The sequence below is a fragment of the Artemia franciscana genome, chromosome 16 (genome assembly GCF_032884065.1).
Source record: "Artemia franciscana chromosome 16, ASM3288406v1, whole genome shotgun sequence".
Classification (NCBI taxonomy): Eukaryota; Metazoa; Arthropoda; class Branchiopoda; order Anostraca; family Artemiidae; genus Artemia; species Artemia franciscana.
This window is the reverse complement of record NC_088878.1, coordinates 30,231,452-30,251,956: the sequence shown is the minus strand read 5'-3', so window position 1 is coordinate 30,251,956 and position 20,505 is coordinate 30,231,452. Positions and strand designations below refer to the sequence as shown.

Sequence of the window (20,505 nt, the reverse complement as noted above, 5' to 3'; positions counted from 1 at the left end):
GGTTGAATTTTCCACTTTCAGTTTAATCACTTAACCTCGTTGATTGTGATCTTTGATGTTATAATTAATCTTAGAGGTCAGTGTGACTGAGTTCTACATTTTGTTACAGTACATTTCCAAGCAACACACGGGTGCTGAAAATGCGTTTTTACTTAGAATATTCAATCGATGTGCTGCCAAAACCCAAGAAAAATATTGTTTCTTACACGACATGAAGTGAGTCGGGGGGGGGGGGGGCAAGATGGAGTTCATGTCCACCCCAAGATTTGGCCCAAATGGCGCCTCTGGTTTTACATTTGGGCTACTTTTTTCAGCTATAATTTAAAGAAAATGAAGCTCTAGAGTCAATTTATATTCATTGATATGTAATATTTTATTTTATTACTATTTCATTAATTTTACTAGTTTATTCTTATATTCAGTATAGTTTTACGTTTGGGCTACTTCTTTCAGCTATAATTTAAAGATAATCTAAACCATAGAAAATCGAGCTGTAGAGTCAATTTATATTCATTAGTTTTTTGTTTTTTTTTTCACTTGTTTATTCTTATATTCAGTATAGTTCTACGTTTAGAAATAATTTTTTTGTCTATGTCTTCTTTATGCTGGTGTAGGCATTTTTCTAGATAGATCTTTAGATAGATAAGATACTAGATAGATAAGTATCTATCTGTCTAAGAATTATGTTTATGCATGTCTTACAACGATACATTTAAGTGCTATAACATTTTTCTTATTGACTATCTTATTAAGTATTAATTCTAAATAAATTGACGTCTTATTGACAATAATTGACGTCTTATTATCTTGTTATACGTCTTATTGACGTATTATTATTATCAATTAAATAAATTGACGTCTTTATAAATTGACGTCTTATTGTGGGAAGCTCGGTTGGGGTGGAAGGATATTGTAATGAAAGATTTAAGGGGAATAGCAACGTCTTGGGAGGGTGTAAAGAGGGAGGTTTTGAATAGATTGGAATGGAGGAGGAGCGTGCGTAGCTGCTTTGGCCTCAGGTGGCTTGGTGCTGCGGTGACTTGTTAGTAGTAATAGTGGTAAATTAAAGGAATTTAATAGACCTTGTTTTCCGTATTTTACCCCATGCTCAATTTATGGACCCAAATGGCCTAAATTTAGCATTTGGCATAAATATTCATGGTATAATCTTAATGTAAGTTTTTCTCCTGAACTTTGAGATGAGCAGTTTTGGTCATCGAAATACAAAATTGTAGCTGAATCACATTGTAACACTAACATTGACTAAAATTGGATGTATAAAGTGCTATAGAAAGTATTTCTTCTTCTTCTTATTCTTCCAAAATAGTACTTCACACCCATGCTGAAATCAGATTTTTGGGAAATAAGCAAAAATGCGAGCCCGTCGGTGGAATATTGCCTTTAAGGAGATTTCTGATGCCGAGATATCTTCTGCAGTTTGCCAGATTATATTTTGGTACAGTTTACCAATATATATTCTACAGTCTGCATATAGCAGCAAATTAGCCTAAAATTTGCGAAAAATAACTTAAATAAAAGTCTTACAACCCAATAAATTAATAAATATTAACAAATAATTTATAAAATTAATTAATAAATTATTTAGAATTAATAGTTTCAATAGATCAATGAATAAACAATATCTAGCACTTTTTAATTTACAACAACACTTAGAATAACAAATTCAATCTGTCGTAATATCACGAAGAGACCTGACAATTCTTAAAAACGTTGGCATGTCAAGAGTTCCCATAATCTCATCCCATGCACCTTGTAATCCTCCAAAGAGGCTTTTCTTTTCATCTCTTCCAGTCGAAATAAATGCGCTTTTGGAAAACGTGTAGAAGGAACCGCCACTAAAAATAATAAAAGATATGAAATTAGAATGGACTGTTCAGGTCTAAGGCCACCGATGAGCCTCTGTAGCTAGTTGGAGTTGGGTGGGGGGACTGATTAACGAAAATATAGGAGGGGGCAAGAGTTTGTCTGTTTTTTTTCGACGGAGATGCAAAAAAACGTTTTAAACAATTTGGGGACTTTTTTTAATGAAAATGACTGTAAAAATATGTTTATCAAAAAATATGGCGGACAAGGGCGCCTCGTTTTGATCTCCTAATTGGCTCTCTTGTGGTGTGGATAAGATTTCAAATTTGTATTTGCTATTCATAGGCAGCGCAATAGAGCTCCCAAAGTAAAGAACGATCTTGGCACAATGCAGGGGCGAATCTCCAGCATCTTTATTAGGAGGGGGCAAGAGGAGTCCATATCCGGATAGTCAAGGGGTTTGTCTGATAGAACAGAGTTTGTCTGTTTTTTAGACGGAGATGCAAAAAAAAATGTTTTAAACAATTTGGGGATTTTTTTTTTAATGAAAATGACTGTAAAAATATATTTATCAAAAAATATGGCGGACGAGCGCGCCTCGTTTTGATCTCCTAATTGGCTCTCTTGTGGTGTGGATAAGAAATCAAATTTGTATTTGCTATTCATAGGCAGCGCAATAGAGCTCCCAAAGTAAAGAACGATCTTGACACAATGCAGGGGTGAATCTCCAGCATCTTTATTAGGAGGGGGCAAGAGGAGTCCATATCCGGATAGTCAAGGGGCATAATTTGTTTCCCCACTATTGGGGGGGGGGCTACTATAGAACAGGCTGTCGTATAAGCTTCAGCTGGAGCTCACTTAATTTGAAATTGGACGTTATAGTTTATAAGAGTCAAAAGAGCCCATGGGCGCCAAACTGAGTTTTTTCGTCAACTCTACGATCTTACCTACATTTTAATAGTGATCAGGGCGAGGGGGGGGGGCGAAATTTTCTCCGGTTGCTGAAAACCCTTACTACGCTTTTGATCCCCATTTTAAGATAGCTTTAAATTTCCTAGGTACCAAATTAGCAAGCTTCTGCCGTGACTTTAAAATCAAAAATGATCGATATGAATACCAAAAAATTGACGAACTTTTTCCCGCTGCTTAAAAACCTCCCTGTGCGACCTTCTTAGACTTTAAGTAAGTTCATAACAAGGGAGAAAATAAGCCATTCTTACCTGAAGATGAGTATGATAGCTGTAATAATAAAAGTAGACATGGCAAGAATTGAGATAATGCCAGTGAACCCATCAAAAGAGCCATTTGATGGGTCAAAAGTCGTCTTTGATAAGGGCTTTGGGTAATAATAGGAATCGTAAACTGGAGACAATCTGGAAGAGCTTAAAGATGGGTCCTAGAATTAAAAAAAGTAAATTAGTTTATTTTTATTTATTTATGTTTTATATATTTAATGAAGTTTGTTTTGTTATATGGTCTCAACAACTATTTCTTAAAAAATTTAACTTGATTTATTCTATTTACTAGTTAATTTTATTTGGTCCTCATTTCTTTTTGTTCCTTGTCATTTATTGGCAGAATACCCTTAAAAAAGTATGAGCTGCTCATTGGTTTTTCATTTAATTAATTTATTTAATGTTACCAACAGTTTTTGATTAACTATCAAATCTGCGATTCAGAATTTACCCGTCAGCCTCAGTCCTGAATTCTGGCACTCTGGAACAGACTTCTGGCACTAAGAACCGGGATGATGGAGCACAGCCGGTGGGCTATGCTTCCCTAAAGTTACAAATTTGACACTAATACCTGTTAAAATTCTAAAGTTCCTGTATCTTTCCTCTCCACATAGGTCAGTGATGGCGAACTGGACAAAAGTATCGGTGGTGATGCGTAAGCGTAACTGAGTAACCTATTCTGAAAATCAGTTGATGCAAAAATTTCGAGGAAAAATATTACCTAGGTCCTTAATCCCCCAGAGGCCTTCACATACTTCATTTGCTCTCTTGAAAAATTATGACAAACATTATGCATATTGAGGCGGGCATTGCCACGGATTTTATGTATTTTTGGTGTTCTTCAGGCACGGGCCGAGACTGTATTGTATCTTGCAGTGTAAATGTACCTCGGCTTTACATCACAGCATAAGTTTGTATACGAACAGTAGCTAAAAATTTCTTCAAAAATGACATACATCATAGTGCACTGACTGGGAAGTTCCCAGTACGTCAGAGGGATAGTTTCAGTTGCTACTTGGTTTTCTAACGGATAAAAGCACTAAGCATTTATCTTTGCACGTGCGCGAAGAGGCGGAGTCATGAAGAGGTCTAGACTGATGAGCTTAAAAATCTTTAATGGAGAGTATAGGTGCTTTCACTACTGTTTGTATATACAGTTTTGCTGTGCTGTGCATCCTTAGGAAAGAAGTACTTTTTATATATTAGTAAAATGGAAAAAATCGCAGTCTTTACCATGATAACTATTTTGAATGAATTAATGCTTATGAATTTAATATGAATTCTGGACCTCAGATTTTGAATTAAACTAGTGGTATCAGTACAAAACAACTTTACTTCCAAAAAAATTAATAAAATATAACGGAAAATACATCCTTAAATAATAACTATGTTCATTATTTTAAATGTCTTTGTCTGGAGGTGTGTTAAATTTCAACCACGAAAGCCTGACTTGCTTTTGTGTTTTAACCACATCTGTTTGTAAACCACAGTTGCTACCGCGAAAATTGAAAAGACGTCCTATTACAATAGGTTGCTGTCAAGTACCCTTCTGCATGTATGGACAGAAAAACATACGTGGCTCTTGAAAATGGTAAAACCCCCTACCTGGTCAAAATATATACATAACAGAAAGCAGTAAAGTGAACGAACCGTTCTCTATTGAGATTTCAGAATTCTTATAATTTCGGAGCAGAAAATTAGAAATCCTTGCTTGAATTTGATATTCTCATTCATATTTAACCTATATTTATCACTTATATCTATATTTATCATTTATATAATAACATATTTTAGCAAAGGAAAGTGGCACTATACCATGGGTAAAAAAAAAATGTAGTGTTACAATTTTTTGAATCTACCCTCTATGAACAAAGTTTTGGTAGTCACAGTTTGGTTTCCAGGCAAACTGGAACTACCCCTGGCTTAAACACTTCTACGGTTCTTGATTGTGTAGTTTTCTATGTTGTGTTTTATTTTTCTCTCCGTTTTTCTTCTCTTTTTTCTTTTTTTCCTTGTACTCCGTTTTGTTCCATACGAAAAATACGGGTAATAAATATTGTACTTACTTACTTTTACTTACTTACTTACTACTACCCCTATTCTACTCTTAAAAGGCAAGTTTTCATAATTTTTTTTTTCTTAGAAAAGTTTTAGTTGAAAGTGAAAGCTAAAAAGAAAAAGTTCTAGTTGAAAGTTGAATGGAAAAGTTAGAAGGAACAGCAGAGCAGTAGTAATTATACAGGATGTGAATATCTCAAGAACATTTTACCGAAGCAAAACTCATAAGAGACATTATGTATCTGAGGCTTTGAGGTATAAAGCGTCCAGTGAAGCACAAAAAGTCCGAAGGGAAATTATTTGTAATTCACTTGGTACTTTTCTACTGATAAAATAGTGCACTTGATTCCAATGGAGAGGTAGGCCTGTTTGTGCAGCGGAGGACATTTTATACCCTTGATAGCCACTAATGAGTTTATTAGAATTAAAAGATAACTTAAATAGTTGACATTAGGTATCTGAGGCTTTAAGATATAAAGCGTCCAGGCCTGTGTGTAGGGGGTGGGAAATATGTATACACTTGATAGGCACTAATGAGTTTATTAAAATTAAAAGATTACTAAAAAAGTTGACATTAGGTATCTGAGGCTATAAGGTATAAAGTGTCCAATGAAGCACAACATGTACGATGGCAAATTATTTGTAATTCACATGGTACTTTTCTACTGATAAAATAGTGCACTCAAATCAAATGGAGAGGTCGGCCTGTGTTTGCAGGGGAAGGACATTTTATATCCTTGATAGGCACTAATGAGTTTATTAAAAATAAAAGATTACTTGAAAAGTTGACATTAGGTATCTGAGGCTTTAAGGTATAAAGCGTCCAGGCCTGTGTGTAGGGGGTGGGACATTTTTATACCCTTGATTGGCACTAATGAGTTTATTAAAATTAAAAGATTACTTAAAAAGTTGACATTAGGTATCTGAGGCTTTGAGGTATAAAGCGTCCAGTGAAGCACAACACGTCCGATGGGAAATTATTTTTAATTAACATGGTACTTTTCTATTGATAAAATAGTGCACTTTATTCCAGTGGAGAGGTAGGCCTGTGTGTGCAGCGGAGGACATTTTATACCCTTGATAGCCACTAATGAGTTTATTAGAATTAAAAGATAACTTAAATAGTTGACATTAGGTATCTGAGGCTTTAAGATATAAAGCGTCCAGGCCTGTGTGTAGGGGGTGGGAAATATGTATACACTTGATAGGCACTAATGAGTTTATTAAAATTAAAAGATTACTAAAAAAGTTGACATTAGGTATCTGAGGCTATAAGGTATAAAGTGTCCAATGAAGCACAACATGTACGATGGCAAATTATTTGTAATTCACATGGTACTTTTCTACTGATAAAATAGTGCACTCAAATCAAATGGAGAGGTCGGCCTGTGTTTGCAGGGGAAGGACATTTTATATCCTTGATAGGCACTAATGAGTTTATTAAAAATAAAAGATTACTTGAAAAGTTGACATCAGGTATCTGAGGCTTTAAGGTATAAAGCGTCCAGGCCTGTGTGTAGGGGGTGGGACATTTTTATACCCTTGATTGGCACTAATGAGTTTATTAAAATTAAAAGATTACTTAAAAAGTTGACATTAGGTATCTGAGGCTTTGAGGTATAAAGCGTCCAGTGAAGCACAACACGTCCGATGGGAAATTATTTTTAATTAACATGGTACTTTTCTATTGATAAAATAGTGCACTTTATTCCAGTGGAGAGGTAGGCCTGTGTGTGCAGCGGAGGACATTTTATACCCTTGATAGGCACTAATGAGTTTATTAGAATTAAAAGATTACTTAAATAGTTGACATTAGGTATCTGAGGCTTTAAGGTATAAAGCGTCCAGGCCTGTGTGTAGGGGGTGGGAAATTTGTATACCCTTGATAGGCACTAATGAGTTTATTAAAATTAAAAGATTACTAAAAAAGTTGACATTAGGTATCTGAGGCTATAAGGTATAAAGTGTCCAATGAAGCACAACATGTACGATGGCAAATTATTTTTAATTCACATAGTACTTTTCTACTGATAAAATAGTGCACTCGAATCAAATGGAGAGTTAGGCCTGTGTTTGCAGGGGAGGGACATTTTATATCCTTGATAGGCACTAATGAGTTTATGAAAAATAAAAGATTACTTAAAAAGTTGACACTAGGTATCTGAGGCTTTAAGGTATAAAGCGTCCAGGCCTGTGTGTAGGGGGTGGGACATTTTTATGCCCTTGATAGGCACTAATGAATTTATTAGAATTAAAAGATTACTTAAAAAGTTGACATTAGGTATCTGAGGCTTTGAGGTATAAAGCGTCCAGTGAAGCACAACACGTCCGATGGGAAATTATTTTTAATTAACATGGTACTTTTCTATTGATAAAATAGTGCACTTTATTCCAGTGGAGAGGTAGGCCTGTGTGTGCAGCGGAGGACATTTTATACCCTTGATAGGCACTAATGAGTTTATTAGAATTAAAAGATTACTTAAATAGTTGACATTAGGTATCTGAGGCTTTAAGGTATAAAGCGTCCAGGCCTGTGTGTAGGGGGTGGGAAATTTGTATACCCTTGATAGGCACTAATGAGTTTATTAAAATTAAAAGATTACTAAAAAAGTTGACATTAGGTATCTGAGGCTATAAGGTATAAAATGTCCAATGAAGCACAACATGTACGATGGCAAATTATTTTTAATTCACATAGTACTTTTCTACTGATAAAATAGTGCACTCGAATCAAATGGAGAGTTAGGCCTGTGTTTGCAGGGGAGGGACATTTTATATCCTTGATAGGCACTAATGAGTTTATGAAAAATAAAAGATTACTTAAAAAGTTGACACTAGGTATCTGAGGCTTTAAGGTATAAAGCGTCCAGGCCTGTGTGTAGGGGGTGGGACATTTTTATGCCCTTGATAGGCACTAATGAATTTATTAGAATTAAAAGATTACTTAAAAAGTTGACATTAGGTATCTGAGGCTTTGAGGTATAAAGCGTCCAGTGAAGCACAACACGTCCGATAGGAAATTATTTTAATTCACATGGTACTTTTCTATTGATAAAATAGTGCACTCGAATCAAATGGAGAGTTAGGCCTGTGTTTGCAGCGGAGGGACATTTTATACCCTTGATAGACACTAATGAGTTTGTTAAAATTAAAAGATTACTTAAATAGTTGACATTAGGTATCTGAGGCTTTGAGGTATAAAGCGTCCAGGCCTGTGTACAGGGGGGGGCCTTTTATACCATTGATATGCACCAGTAAGTTTATTAAAATTAAAAGATTACTTAAATGGTTGTAAAATAAGAGTACGTAGAATTATACGTTTTTCAGCCGGTCGTTTTGATTTAAAAAAAAATCAAGCATGTTGGTTACAGTACTAATCGTCTAATGTGGCTATTAACGCAATTCTTATTGCTGATTCTTATTGTGATATCATGATCCATCCGGGATCTGATCATCTTCCTGTTTCATGTACGATAAAGCAACGGAACCCGACTTGCGAAAAGTCTAGGCGTAAACTTATAAGAGATCTTCGGCCGGCAAATTTACATGAGTTCCGTGAACAAATAAGTGTAATATCGTGGGAGAAAGTGTATGAAGAACCGGATCCCTCGCGTGCCCTCAACAACTTTCTTGGGATAATTACTCCGATATTTGAGTCTGCTTGTCCCTTGAAACTTACTAGGAAAAAAGAACGAGATATCCCCCGAAAACCCTGGATTGATGATGAAGTTGTTGAAGCTATAAATGCTCGTAACGCTTGCTTCTTTAAAAGTTTAAATGACTCATCTGAAGAAAGTAAAAATGAATATATTCGTCAACGAAATTTAGTGAATAAGTTAAGACGTTCAAAAAAAAAAAATATTACATCGAAAAATTTAATGAACAAAAAGGTGATATGCGGGGCACTTGGCAGACCATTAACGGCGTGATTAAAGGCACAGGTAAACATTATGGTCTCATAAATGCTATCACTGTCGAGGGTGTTACATTGACTGATAAGCAGCAGATTGCTGACGAGTTTGGTAAATTCTTCTCTGGTATTGGAAGTAGAATCAGGGAAGACACTTCTCACGGAGACCCAGCGAAAAGTGACACGCTCTTTGAAGATAATCGAGGTGAGCATCATAAATTTCAATTTGAAAAAGCGTCAATTGAAGAATTAACAAAAATTGTGAAGAATTTAAAGTCAAATGCTGCTGGTATTGACGGTTTGAATCTGAAAGCATTCAAAGTAGTTTCAGTGTATCTACTACCATGTCTTCTCTACCTCGTTAACCTGTCACTTGAAGTCGGCCAATTCCCTGAAGCGCTTAAGCAAGCAAAGGTCCTACCACTGTTCAAATCAGGCAATAAGCAAGATATGACGAACTATCGACCTATAAGCTTGTTACCACTATTCTCAAAGATATACGAGAAAATAGTACATCGACAGCTGTATGAATATTTAGACAAGCTCGGAATATTAAGTGAGTCACAGTTCGGTTTCAGAACTAAACATTCAACTGTTCATGCGGCATACCATCTAATGGAGTGCGTTAATAGTGCCCTAGAAAGGAATCTTATCCCTCTTACTGTGTTCATAGATTTTAAAAAAGCATTTGATACCGTTGATTTTAATCTTTTGTTAAGTAGGCTAGCTTGTTTGGGAGTCCGTGAGAAGTGTTTGGATTGGTTTAGGTCTTACTTGCATGGTAGGTCCATCAAAGTTATGATAGATGATGTGGTAGGGAAACCCTTCAATGTGAATTGTGGAGTGCCCCAAGGTTCGGTATTAGGACCTTTACTGTTTCTTATATACGTGGATACAATGCGTTTTTACATTCCTGGTGCCGTAGTTACATCATTCGCAGATGACACAGCGCTTACAGTGATTGGGGAATCTGTCGAAGATCTTATAGAGATAACTAATGTAGCTTTGGAGAATTTATCTCAGTTCACAAAACATAGTTTTCTTGCAGTGAACACTGAGAAGACTAATTATATGATATTTAGTCGTATTGGTAAAGTTGTAAATAACTGTCATAGTATTCTTTTACAAGGTGTTTCCATCAGTCAGGTTTTTCAATGTAGATATCTAGGATTTTATTTTGATGTAAATTTTAGTTGGATTCATCATTGCAAAGTTTTATCTTCAAAATTGGCTCGCGGAGTTGGTATTTTAAGAAGATTTCATGATTTTTTTCCTCTTCATGTCCTGAAAGCAATTTATTATTCAATTGTCCATCCTTATTTAGTGTATGGTTGTTCATTGTATGCAAGCAATTTTTCTAGTCATGTAAAAAGGGTCCAGATTATGCAGAATAAGGCAATTAGAAGTTTGGGTGAGTATCTTGAGTGTGGTAGTACTAGAGATAGTTTTAGAGATTTAGATATCTTGAATGTTGATTTTATCAAATCTCAACAGATTTCAATTTTTGTATACCAGGTTTTAAATGGATTGTCTCCTCAATATTTTAGAAGTTTTTATCGATATAATTCAAATTACCACGATTATTCTACTAGGAGCTCTGATCAGCTGACTAGTGAAATCAGGCATACAACGCGATCTGGGTTTATGATTAAACATGTAGGTGCTGTTATTTGGAACTCAATTCCAGAGAGTGTTAGGTGTTCTGAAAATCTTATGTTATTTAAAGTAAGAATAAAAAATTATTTTTTGAATAAATTATAAATTATATTGTTTAAATTTTTATCCCTTTTTTTTCTTTTTTTATGATGAGAGATGGCTGTTTAGAGATTGTATAGTGTTTCGTTTTTTTTTTTTTTTTTTTTTTTTTTTTTTTTTTTTTTTTTTTTTTTTTTTTTTTTTTCTTTGATTTTGAATGAATAGTTATCATTTATTTGTTGTAGTTTGATGCTGAACAGGGACATTTTAGGTCCCTAAATTGAGCAGTATATTATTGATTGTAAGTGCAATTTTAGTAATTTTTATTTGATGAAATAAACGCATACCTACCTCAATGGGTTTAAAACATATTCTTGTTTCTACATAAAAAATGTACATTTGATTCAGATTGCGAGGCGAACCTGAGAAGGAGTATTTTGTACTTCTGGATAAGTGCCAATGAGTTTATTAAAGTTAAATAATTATTAAAAATAACTTTCAAATAAGAGTTCTCAGAGCTGCTAAGCTTATTATTCATTTTTTTGGACCTGAAAAAAAACAAAAAACAAGCATTCTGGTCACAATACTAAACACCGAGCCAAAACTAGCACTTGATGCGAACTAATCAAAAATTAAAACAGCATTTGTGAATATTTTTTGGGATACACTCTTTTTTTAAATCTAATTCTACATGTGCCCCTTTTTTTAAGGAAGCAGCAACCCAATAGACGTAATTTCCATAGACAGATTCATGTGGGGTCAAAGAAAGGGTGGACTTCATGAAAAGCGGAGAAATCATAATGGAATGTACCATTAAACAAAAAAAATTCTGATGACTATGTTTGCTATTAGACTTTTGAACCCTCTTGGTAAAAATTAAATAAAAAACAAGTTTCTTTAACTGAAATTAAGGAGCGACATCAAAACTTAAAACGAACAGAAATTACCCCGTATATGAAAGGGGCTGTTCTCTCCTCAGCGCCCCGCTCTTTACGCTAAAATTTGACTCTTTCTCTCAACTCGACTTTTTGAAACCGTAAAAGCTTGTGCGATCAATCCCCGTTTTGAGATTTAGAGTTTCTCAATATTAGTGAACTAATCTTTATGTAATTGACGCACCAAATGTTAACCTTAGACTAAAACTTTTTTTAGGTAGCTACAACCTAGTAAAGAACGAACCGCGGGCCATAGTAACCAAAATTAAGAAAACACGTTTAGAAAAAAAACGGTTAATGAAAAAAACTATCATTTGTAGCTGATTCAGGAACGATAACTATTATCTCGATTATTTTTAAAAGTAAAACGTTATTTTTAAAACCAATTAATGGGAATTATAGCCTGAAACACCTAAAACAAATGGCGTCGGGCCGTACCGAACAGTGCCAGAGGCGAAATTTGGGCCAAACCTTGGGGTGGGCAAGAACTCCATCTGCCCCCCCCCCCCTCTTGCGATTCACTTCGTGTCGCATAAAAAAAAATGCGGATTTTGGCAGCACATTGATCGAATATTGAATATTCTTAGTAAAAACGCATTTGTAGAACCAGTGTGTTGGTTGGAAATGTCCTTCAACCGAATGTGGAACTCAGCCACAATGACCTCTAAGATTAATTGTAACAATGAAGATTACAATCAACGAGGTTAAGTGAAACAAACAGAAAGTGGAAAATTCAACCACAGTGCAGGCCTTCCTTCCTCAGCGAGAAACATTAAAGTTCGCATAAAAGAAACGCTTAGATTTGTATTTGTCCTAATTCTTTAAGAATGACCCCTGAATCATGAAGACCGTTTAATTAGAGTAATAGGCTAAAGAGCGAGGTATTGAGGAGAGGGCGACCCCTGTCATATACGTAATAATTTCTGTTCGTTTTAAGTTTTAATGCTGTTCCTTGCTTTCAGCTGAAACATGTTTTTATCTTTAATTTCTGATAGTTTTTCTAAATAATGCTGGGAAATCCGGCTCCCCCTTGATGGAAAATTCCCTTCCCGATGAAAAATTTCTCCATGGAAAGATCCTCCCGCGCAACCTTCCCCCCTCCACCAGAAAATCCCCCTAAAACCGTCTATATACTTCCCAATAACTAATGCTATACAATGTAATGGGCAAAGTTCATAACTTGCTGCCCTTCCCCCAGGGACTGTGGGGGCGTTGAGTCATCCTCAAAGACATAGTTATTAGACTTTTTGACTATGCTTAAAAAATGGTTATCTAAAAATTTTGATCGGGTGGCTTAGAGGAAAAATAAGCGTGGGAGGAGGGTTAGCTGCCCTCCAGTATTTTTGATCACTTAAAAAGAGCAATGAACTTTTGATTTCCGATCAAATGAACCCTCTCCTGAGCATCTACGATCAGTGGTTAAATACGATCGCCCCTAAAAAAAAGAACAGAAAAAATAAGAAAAATGAAAACGAAATGAAATGAAAAAAAAAATAGAAAAAAACTGAAATACGATCGCCCCTAAAAAAATTAAAAATAAATAAATAAATAAAAACGCATCCATGATCTTTCTTCTGGTAAAAGATGCAAAATTCCACATTTTTGTATATAGGAGCTTGAAAACAGTTCGGTTCTCTGGTATGCTGAATCCGATGGTGTGATCAAGGCTGCCAACTTCTGCCTAAAAGATCCTGACAAACTCATGATAACAAACAAATAAAATGTTGAATCAATAATATCACAAACAATTCTGTTACTCCTTTTCCAATTCTTGTCCGACCCAGTTTGCACTAGGATAATGATTTTGTGCTAACTAATGCTAATGCCTTATAAAACCTTAAGTAGGTTAATGGATAATAGGCGTTTAGTAATTTCATAACAATTGGACAGAATGGATTATGTTTAGTAAAAAAAAAAGAAAGGCCAGCAAAGGGTCCTTTATGGTGGAAGCTTGGGCTTAAATCATGGGTGGACGAATGCCTACTCCTGCCTCCATCAAATGGCGCCCCTAAAAGAGTGCGTTATTGGAATCTCTGTTACTGAAAACCATACACAGGATAATTACAGCACCCTGGTTTTAATAGCAAATAAAATCAGTTTTTCTTGTGTGGGTAGCACTGACGTGTCTTCTTTTTTTTTCACTGCTTATGGAGCACTGGAATTTTAGGGAGAGAGGTTTAAGGGGTCATTTAAGGTCCTTTCTAAGCAAAGGATCCTTTGTGGTGGAAGCTTGGACCCAAATCAGGGGTAGACGAATGCCCACCCTTGCCTCCCTCAAATAGCGCCCCTAAAAGAGTGCATCTTTGGAACCTCTGTTGCTGAAAACCATCCATAGGATAATTACAGTACAGAACAATTACAGGATGCCCCAGGTTGCATTACGCTCATGGCTCAGGGTTGCATAAAAATGACTATTTTCACTCGTTGACGACTCACTTCAGACAGGAACATTTAATGTGAAAACGTTTCTAAATAAAAACAATGCAGATGTGTATTATTTAGTTTTGTTACCTGATCAGCCCTTGAAAATTCCATTGTATCAGCGATATCACTGCTTTGACAAGTCAAAATTATGGAAAAAGCCAGGATTATGCGTGTGTGCCAGATAAAATACATCCTGAAAAAAAACAATCGAAAAAGTTCACAATAACAAACTAAATGTAGGATTCCTTGCTTTCATTGAACAACACGGAAAACCCTTTCAAATGAAATTGAAGAGTGACATCAAAGCCAAAAATTGATAGAAACTATCATATATATTAAAGGGTTGGCCACTCAGCTACCTAATTCATATGCTAAAGTTGGAATAGTGCTCTAATGAAAACATTTAGTATGCAACAAATTAATCCCGTCAATAGTTACAAATGTCTTGTTTACAGATTGACTTTCTAAGCTGTTGAACTGAAAATTGCATTGTTTAAACAAGCGCAGCTAAATGACCTCTATCATTCTCGAAGCATTCTGATAAAATAAATTGAAATTTTCATGACACTGCTCTTGCGTTACAGAATTGCTTCCTGAAGCATTAAGAGACAAAATACAATATAAAGACTAGGGAGATAAGAGGGGCGGTAGTTCCCCTCATTCCCTCCATAAATGACAGGTAAAGCTCGTCTCAAGCTGTAAGATCACTCCTGACATTAATTTGGATAATAACCTTTTTAAACTTCTGTTCGTTTTAATCTCATATTCAGGGCTGTCCTGACCATAAGGTGATAAAAATAGTGTTTTCAAGCCCCCTCCCTTGACAAAACCACCCTCTTGATGTGTTGGTTTTATGTAACGTTACTAAGAGAATAAGGAGTCATTTAAATGCATCTGGTTTAGGTGATAAAAAAGTGTTTTCCTAAATATGCGAGGGACTGCCATTCCCAATAGGCGTTCGGCTTTTAATCTAAAGTTCAACCTTTTATGATAATGCTTCGGTATTTACAAATTACGGCCTTCTGTTAAAAACTACAGTTTCCGTAACATAGCAAAACATATTCCTTTAGACGAAGAGAAGACAAGGTATATCCACCTGCATACCGATCTGAAGGACCTCTCTTGGAAGCTTTGAAGACTTTGCCCCTAAAATTTACACATCCCCCACCCCAAAAAAAGAAAATTTTTATATATTTTTTGAATAGTTGGAGCAAAACTATGCAATACTATATAGCCAATAATGTTACTGTAGAAACGGCGGGATTGCTACTTGTCCTGCTTGTCGGGATTGCTATCCCACACTTAGGGTGACGTTGACTCGACGCCCCATGCCCCAGAAACGACTTAGGAGGATATTTATTCTTTATCGTCAAAGGGGACGGGAGGAGGTCATGAGAGCTAATTTGAGGAAAATAGGGATCTTATGTAAGGGAGTAAAATTTGAACATACTGAGGCAAAGTAGGGGTAAGCTCAGTTGTTTAGGGTCCGTGGCAGCATGGATCTGCGATGAATTGCCATTAGTAGCAGTAGTAGTTGTCATTAGTAGCGATAAAGAGCTAATGAAGCCTTAAAGATCGGGTGGTTCCAAAAGCATAGAAACATGATTTCCGAAAAAAAGTATGTAATAGATGTAGGAAATATAGTTAACGATGCTACTGTACCAATTGGTGACTTCTACGTCACTTATGAATATATTCATTTTGATTTATCCTTTTTAAAGACAACGTTTACCCTCATTTTTTAGGCAAAACCTCAATTACTCAAAACTTTTTTTTTATTACGCAGAGATTGGCTTTTGATTTTGGACATAAAGGGAAAGAAAAATCTCTTCGAACACCAATATACCTCAGGTTAATCCTAAATCCTCTAACTGAATTAGATCCGTGTTCCACAATGAATCATATCTAAAAGGATACTGAGTTTATTGGTAAAAACAATAACGGTAAGACACGTACCAACTTTAATTAATACTCAAAATAGGATTTGTGAGTAAGTAGGTAAAGGTGCGTTAGATCAACCATGAAAAAATACCCAAATCTCATTTCACTTTGTCGAAAATTATTGCGGTTTTTCTGATTAATGTAAAGATAAATGTAATTATGTAGTTTCTCATTAAATGATTTCAAATAGCAAGCCAAATTCGTGTAGGTCGCTATAATACAATAGATTTTGATACCTTTACAAATGCTCGTTGCAGTCTCAAGACGTCTAAGGCTGACACATTGGATCCTACTTCGATGGATCTTACTTTATCCCACCATTTTCAGGTCTTTTGCTAAGAATACATCCTAAGAGATCAAAGTCTTAAGGTTATTTTTTTACAGACCAAAACATATACGCATAACTATTTATGGTTCATCAGAATCAGCCTACTAGCGTTGACTAAGTAAAGATCGAAGTGTCTACCACGTATATGTTTTCACTGTTACTTTGTAAGGAAGGGGTGGTTGTAGAAATTTGAGTGGGGCTCATTCAATCCAAACTGAAAGTTCTAGTGATTTTAGAGGTACAAGTGTGATTGGAGGGACTGGAACTCCTTCCGTGCCCCAATTGCTACCCAGTTAACCCATTAATCCCTATTCCATTGGGTCAAAGTTTCCGTTATCAGTTTTGCATTGAACAGTCTAAAGGCCCAATAAATATGTTTCAAGGAATCACATGACCCAAACACCACCAAAGGCAAGGGCACCACCCTACATAATACAAACTGTGCAGCCTACAGATAAAGTTTACGCTGAACATGGACTATCACTTTAAGGGATTGTTCTATAGGCCAAAGAAACCACTCGTTTTATAAAAGGGGGAAGGTAATAGGGTTTCTTTCTTTTTCTATTATTTGAGAAATCATCCTTTTGGGATCATTTTAAGCTTTTTGAGGTTGTTATTTTTCAGTGTTTTATTTACATTATACCCGCTTTTCTCTCCTAAGTTCATCAAATAGAACAGCAGTGTGATATAAAAAATATTTAATTAAGTAAGTACTAATATAAAAAATATTTAATTAAGTAAGTACTAATATAAAAAATATTTAATTAAGTAAGTACGGACTTGAGTACAGTGGTTTGTAACCACGAACATAGCCAGAAATCAGTTTAATGGGCACCCAATCCATTTGTGTGCGTATGTGGGGAGGGGGCTAAATAAAAAAAAAATTCTTAGCCATGACTCCTGTGTACCCTAAATCATCTCTTACATTTTGGTGATAGTTCAATTAATCCTTGTTTCAAAACCTTCATATGAAATTGGCCCGAGGCCAAGGGTATCAAGTATAAAAGGAAATAGTTAATTTGAGCCCCTTAAAACGGATCTACACTTTTTTTTCTTTTATCGTTCTACATTTTATAGTGAAAACATAAACCGTAATGTTTGAGATACGTTTTATTTGTTAAATAATTTTGGCTCGTTTCAAAATTATGGATGTCTTTTTCATTCAACAATAGGCTGGTCGATTTTTTGACGTGTACATAAGCATTAGAAAAAAAAAGACTTGCATGAAGCACAGCAGACACCAATACGGATAGGGGAATCAAATTAAAACAAATACTTTTTATTAGCCATGACTCATGTCGGCACAAAGCCCTCTTTGGCATATAAGGGGCAGTAAAATCCTACCAAGCTTAAAGAGAAAAAACAAAAAACATGGACTTGGTATAATGTGGTAAGCATTCAGTTTTCAGCTGAGCGCTTTTGGAGAGATTAAAGTGTTTACGTATTAAAAGTTATACGGGGCAGTAACAAGGGACAGTAAAATCCTCCCATGCAAAAAAAAGAGAAAAAAAAACAACAAAAAAACACATTGACTTGGTATAATCTGGTAAGCATTCAGTTTTCAGCTGAGCGCTTTTGGAGTGATTAAAGTTTTAACGTATTAGAAGTTACACCGGTCGAATACTCAAAAAGCATGATAAGGTTCTTACCTTTTATGATTTAGATTAAGGATCCATAAATACAAATGGGCATCAGATCTTAGTTCTTCTAGAGCCGCTGCTGGCACGAAAAGTGGTGACATGACATCTCCATTCGTCTCCAGAGCAGTTCAGCAGCGACGTAAAGTCCAAAAATTACTGAATCCAAGGCTTTTCCGGAGAATCACAGGATTGATTATATCATAGAAGTAACAGTAAAAAAGACCGATAATTCCAAACAGTTTTATGATAAAATTTTATAAATAATGACAATTGCCCGCCCCTATTAGGATATGTCCATAATGACCACTGATGAATTGTCGAGGTTTGAAGGAGTGTAGGTGAGTAAGCAGACTTGAAGTTGCTGCTGAAAAGAATTTGGAAGAAAGGAAAAGTTTCAAGAAAATAAGGGAGAAAGGAAAATATTACCCAGAAACTACTGAAACTACATTTTTTTTTTTTATATGAAACAAAATGTCTATCAATAGCTCGTTTTGTATGGAATTTTATTTTTGCTTCGAAATTTATATAATTGACGACATCTAAGGGTTGAGAACAGTATATTTTCGCAAAATGAAACATTTTTTACTTAAAAATAAATCACAAAAGGAAATTAAATCTTCTAATAATGGAAACAAACAAAAATAAATATTACTGCTTAGTTCAATGCTGAGTCCAGACATATATCAGCGTGTTTCGAACCCCCCCCCCCACAAAAAAATATACTTTAACCGCTAATATCCACAGAAAAAAAAAGAAGTAACCGAATAGTAACCGAAATCAAAATAATTAGATTTTTATACTTATTTTAAATATATAAGCTGATCAAGTTTAGTCTTGCCCAAGTTATGAGCCTGAGAATATGTGCCTTATTTTCGAAAAAAAGAGGAAACATCCTCTAAAAGTCATAGAAGCTTAATGAAAATCACACCATCGGATTCAGCGTATCAGAAAATCCTACTACAGATGTTCCAAACTACTATATGCAAAAATATGGAATTCTCTATTTTTCTGCCAGGAAGAAAGATCTCAGATGCGTGTTTATTTGTTGTTGTTGTTTTTTTGTTCGTTTTTCCCCAGGGGTGATCGTATCGACCCACTGGTCCCACAATATCGTGAGAGGGCTCATTCAAAAGGAAACTAAAAGTTCTAGTGCCCTTTTTAAATGAGAAAATATGGAGGTCAGCTAGGCCCCCTCCCACGCTCATTTTCCCCCCAAAATCACCCGATCAAAATTTTGAGATGACCATTTTATTCATCGTAGTCAAAAAATCTAATAAGTCTCTGAGGATGACTTAATCCCCCCAGTCCCCTGGGGAAGGGTTGCAAGTTGTGAAATTTACCCATTGTTTACATATAGTATTGTTTACTAATGAGTACACAGATGTTTTCGGGGAGATTTTTCTGGTTGGGGTGGGGGATAAAGTCACGTGGGAGGATCTTTCCACGGCGGATATTTTCATGGAGACTTTTCCATGAAAAAGGCACCAGATTTCCCAGGATTACTTAAAAACGATCAGAAATTAAATTAAAAAAACTAGTTTTTTCAACTGAAAGTAAGGAGCAGCATTAAAACAAAACGAACAGAAATTATTACGTATATGAGGGGGTTCGCCCCCTCGTCAATGCCTCGCTCTTTACGCTAAAGTTATTCAGCGGTCATTCTTAAGGAATTAGAACAAAAAAATTCTCTTTCCCCTTGAAAAATTCATCCATGGAAAGTTCCTCCCACGTAATTCAAAGACATAGTCGTTACATTTTTCAACTATGCTGAACAAAATGGCTAGCTCAAAATTTTGATCTGGTGACTTTGGAAAAAAATGAGCCTGAGATGGGGCCTAGTTGCCCTCCAATTTTTTTGGTCACTAAAAGAACCTTCAATTTCCGTTTGAATGAGCCCTTTTCCGAAATTCTATGACCACTGGCTCGATACGACCACCCATAGGAAAAAAAAACAAATAAACACGCATCCACGACCTTTCTTCCGGTAAAAAATACAAATATTCCACATTGTCCAGATAGGAGCTTGAAACCTCTACAGTATGGTTCTTAGATACGCTAGATCTGATGGTGTCAGTTTTTATAAGATTATATTACTTTTAGGGGGCGTTTCCCCCTTTTTACGAAAATAAGGAAAAATTTTTCATGTTCGTAACTTTTGATGGGTAAGACTAAACTTGATGAAACTTATATATTTAAAATTAGCATAAAAATATGATTCTTTTGATGCACCTATTGGTATCAAAATTCTATTTTTTAGAGTTTCGGTTACTATTAAGCAAGGTCGCTCCTTACTTTCAGTTCGTTCCCACTAACTGTTTGATAGTCTGCAATTGGCAATCTTTCTTTATTATTAATAATAACTTATTTGTGCTTCTTTTCTTCAATTCCATTTTGTTAGGCAAAGAAGAAGAATGATTGGCTAAATAATTTTGGTTAGCCCAAATTAGCGCTGGCTAATTTTCTGTCTTACTAAAAAATCATTATAGATGATTTTCAGTCCTTTTCTTACGTCTGG

The 20,505-nt window shown here is 35.4% G+C and overlaps 1 protein-coding gene and 1 long non-coding RNA gene across 3 annotated transcripts in view; one reads left to right on the top strand and one right to left on the bottom strand.

Moving 5' to 3' along the window:
• Positions 1-20,505, top strand: part of LOC136037333 (uncharacterized) — a 58,985-nt gene that overhangs the window by 13,474 nt on the left and 25,006 nt on the right. The window lies entirely within an intron of this gene.
• On the bottom strand, positions 1,542-18,683 carry LOC136037330 (uncharacterized). Of its 2 annotated transcripts, none has more exons than XM_065720001.1 (4): positions 18,000-18,683; positions 14,169-14,274; positions 3,045-3,220; positions 1,542-1,856 (listed from the first exon to the last, which is right to left on the bottom strand). In XM_065720001.1, exons 1-4 carry the CDS (start codon positions 18,089-18,091, stop codon positions 1,685-1,687), a joined length of 546 nt encoding a protein of 181 aa, XP_065576073.1. In that variant the 5' UTR covers positions 18,092-18,683; the 3' UTR covers positions 1,542-1,684. The 2 variants fall into 2 exon arrangements, with proteins under 2 accessions (XP_065576073.1, XP_065576074.1); XM_065720002.1 differs by lacking the exon at positions 18,000-18,683 and adding an exon at positions 15,928-16,985.

Excerpts from the sequence above, each read along its gene's own strand:
- LOC136037330 (XM_065720001.1), bottom strand. The coding sequence starts at position 18,091 with ATGTCACCACTTTTCGTGCCAGCAGCGGCTCTAGAAGAACTAAGATCT. Across the intron at positions 14,275-17,999 it reads CTTAATCTAAATCATAAAAG|GATGTATTTTATCTGGCACA; the intron begins GTAAGAACCTTA and ends GTTTTTTTTCAG. Across the intron at positions 3,221-14,168 it reads AATTTTCAAGGGCTGATCAG|GACCCATCTTTAAGCTCTTC; the intron begins GTAACAAAACTA and ends TTTTAATTCTAG.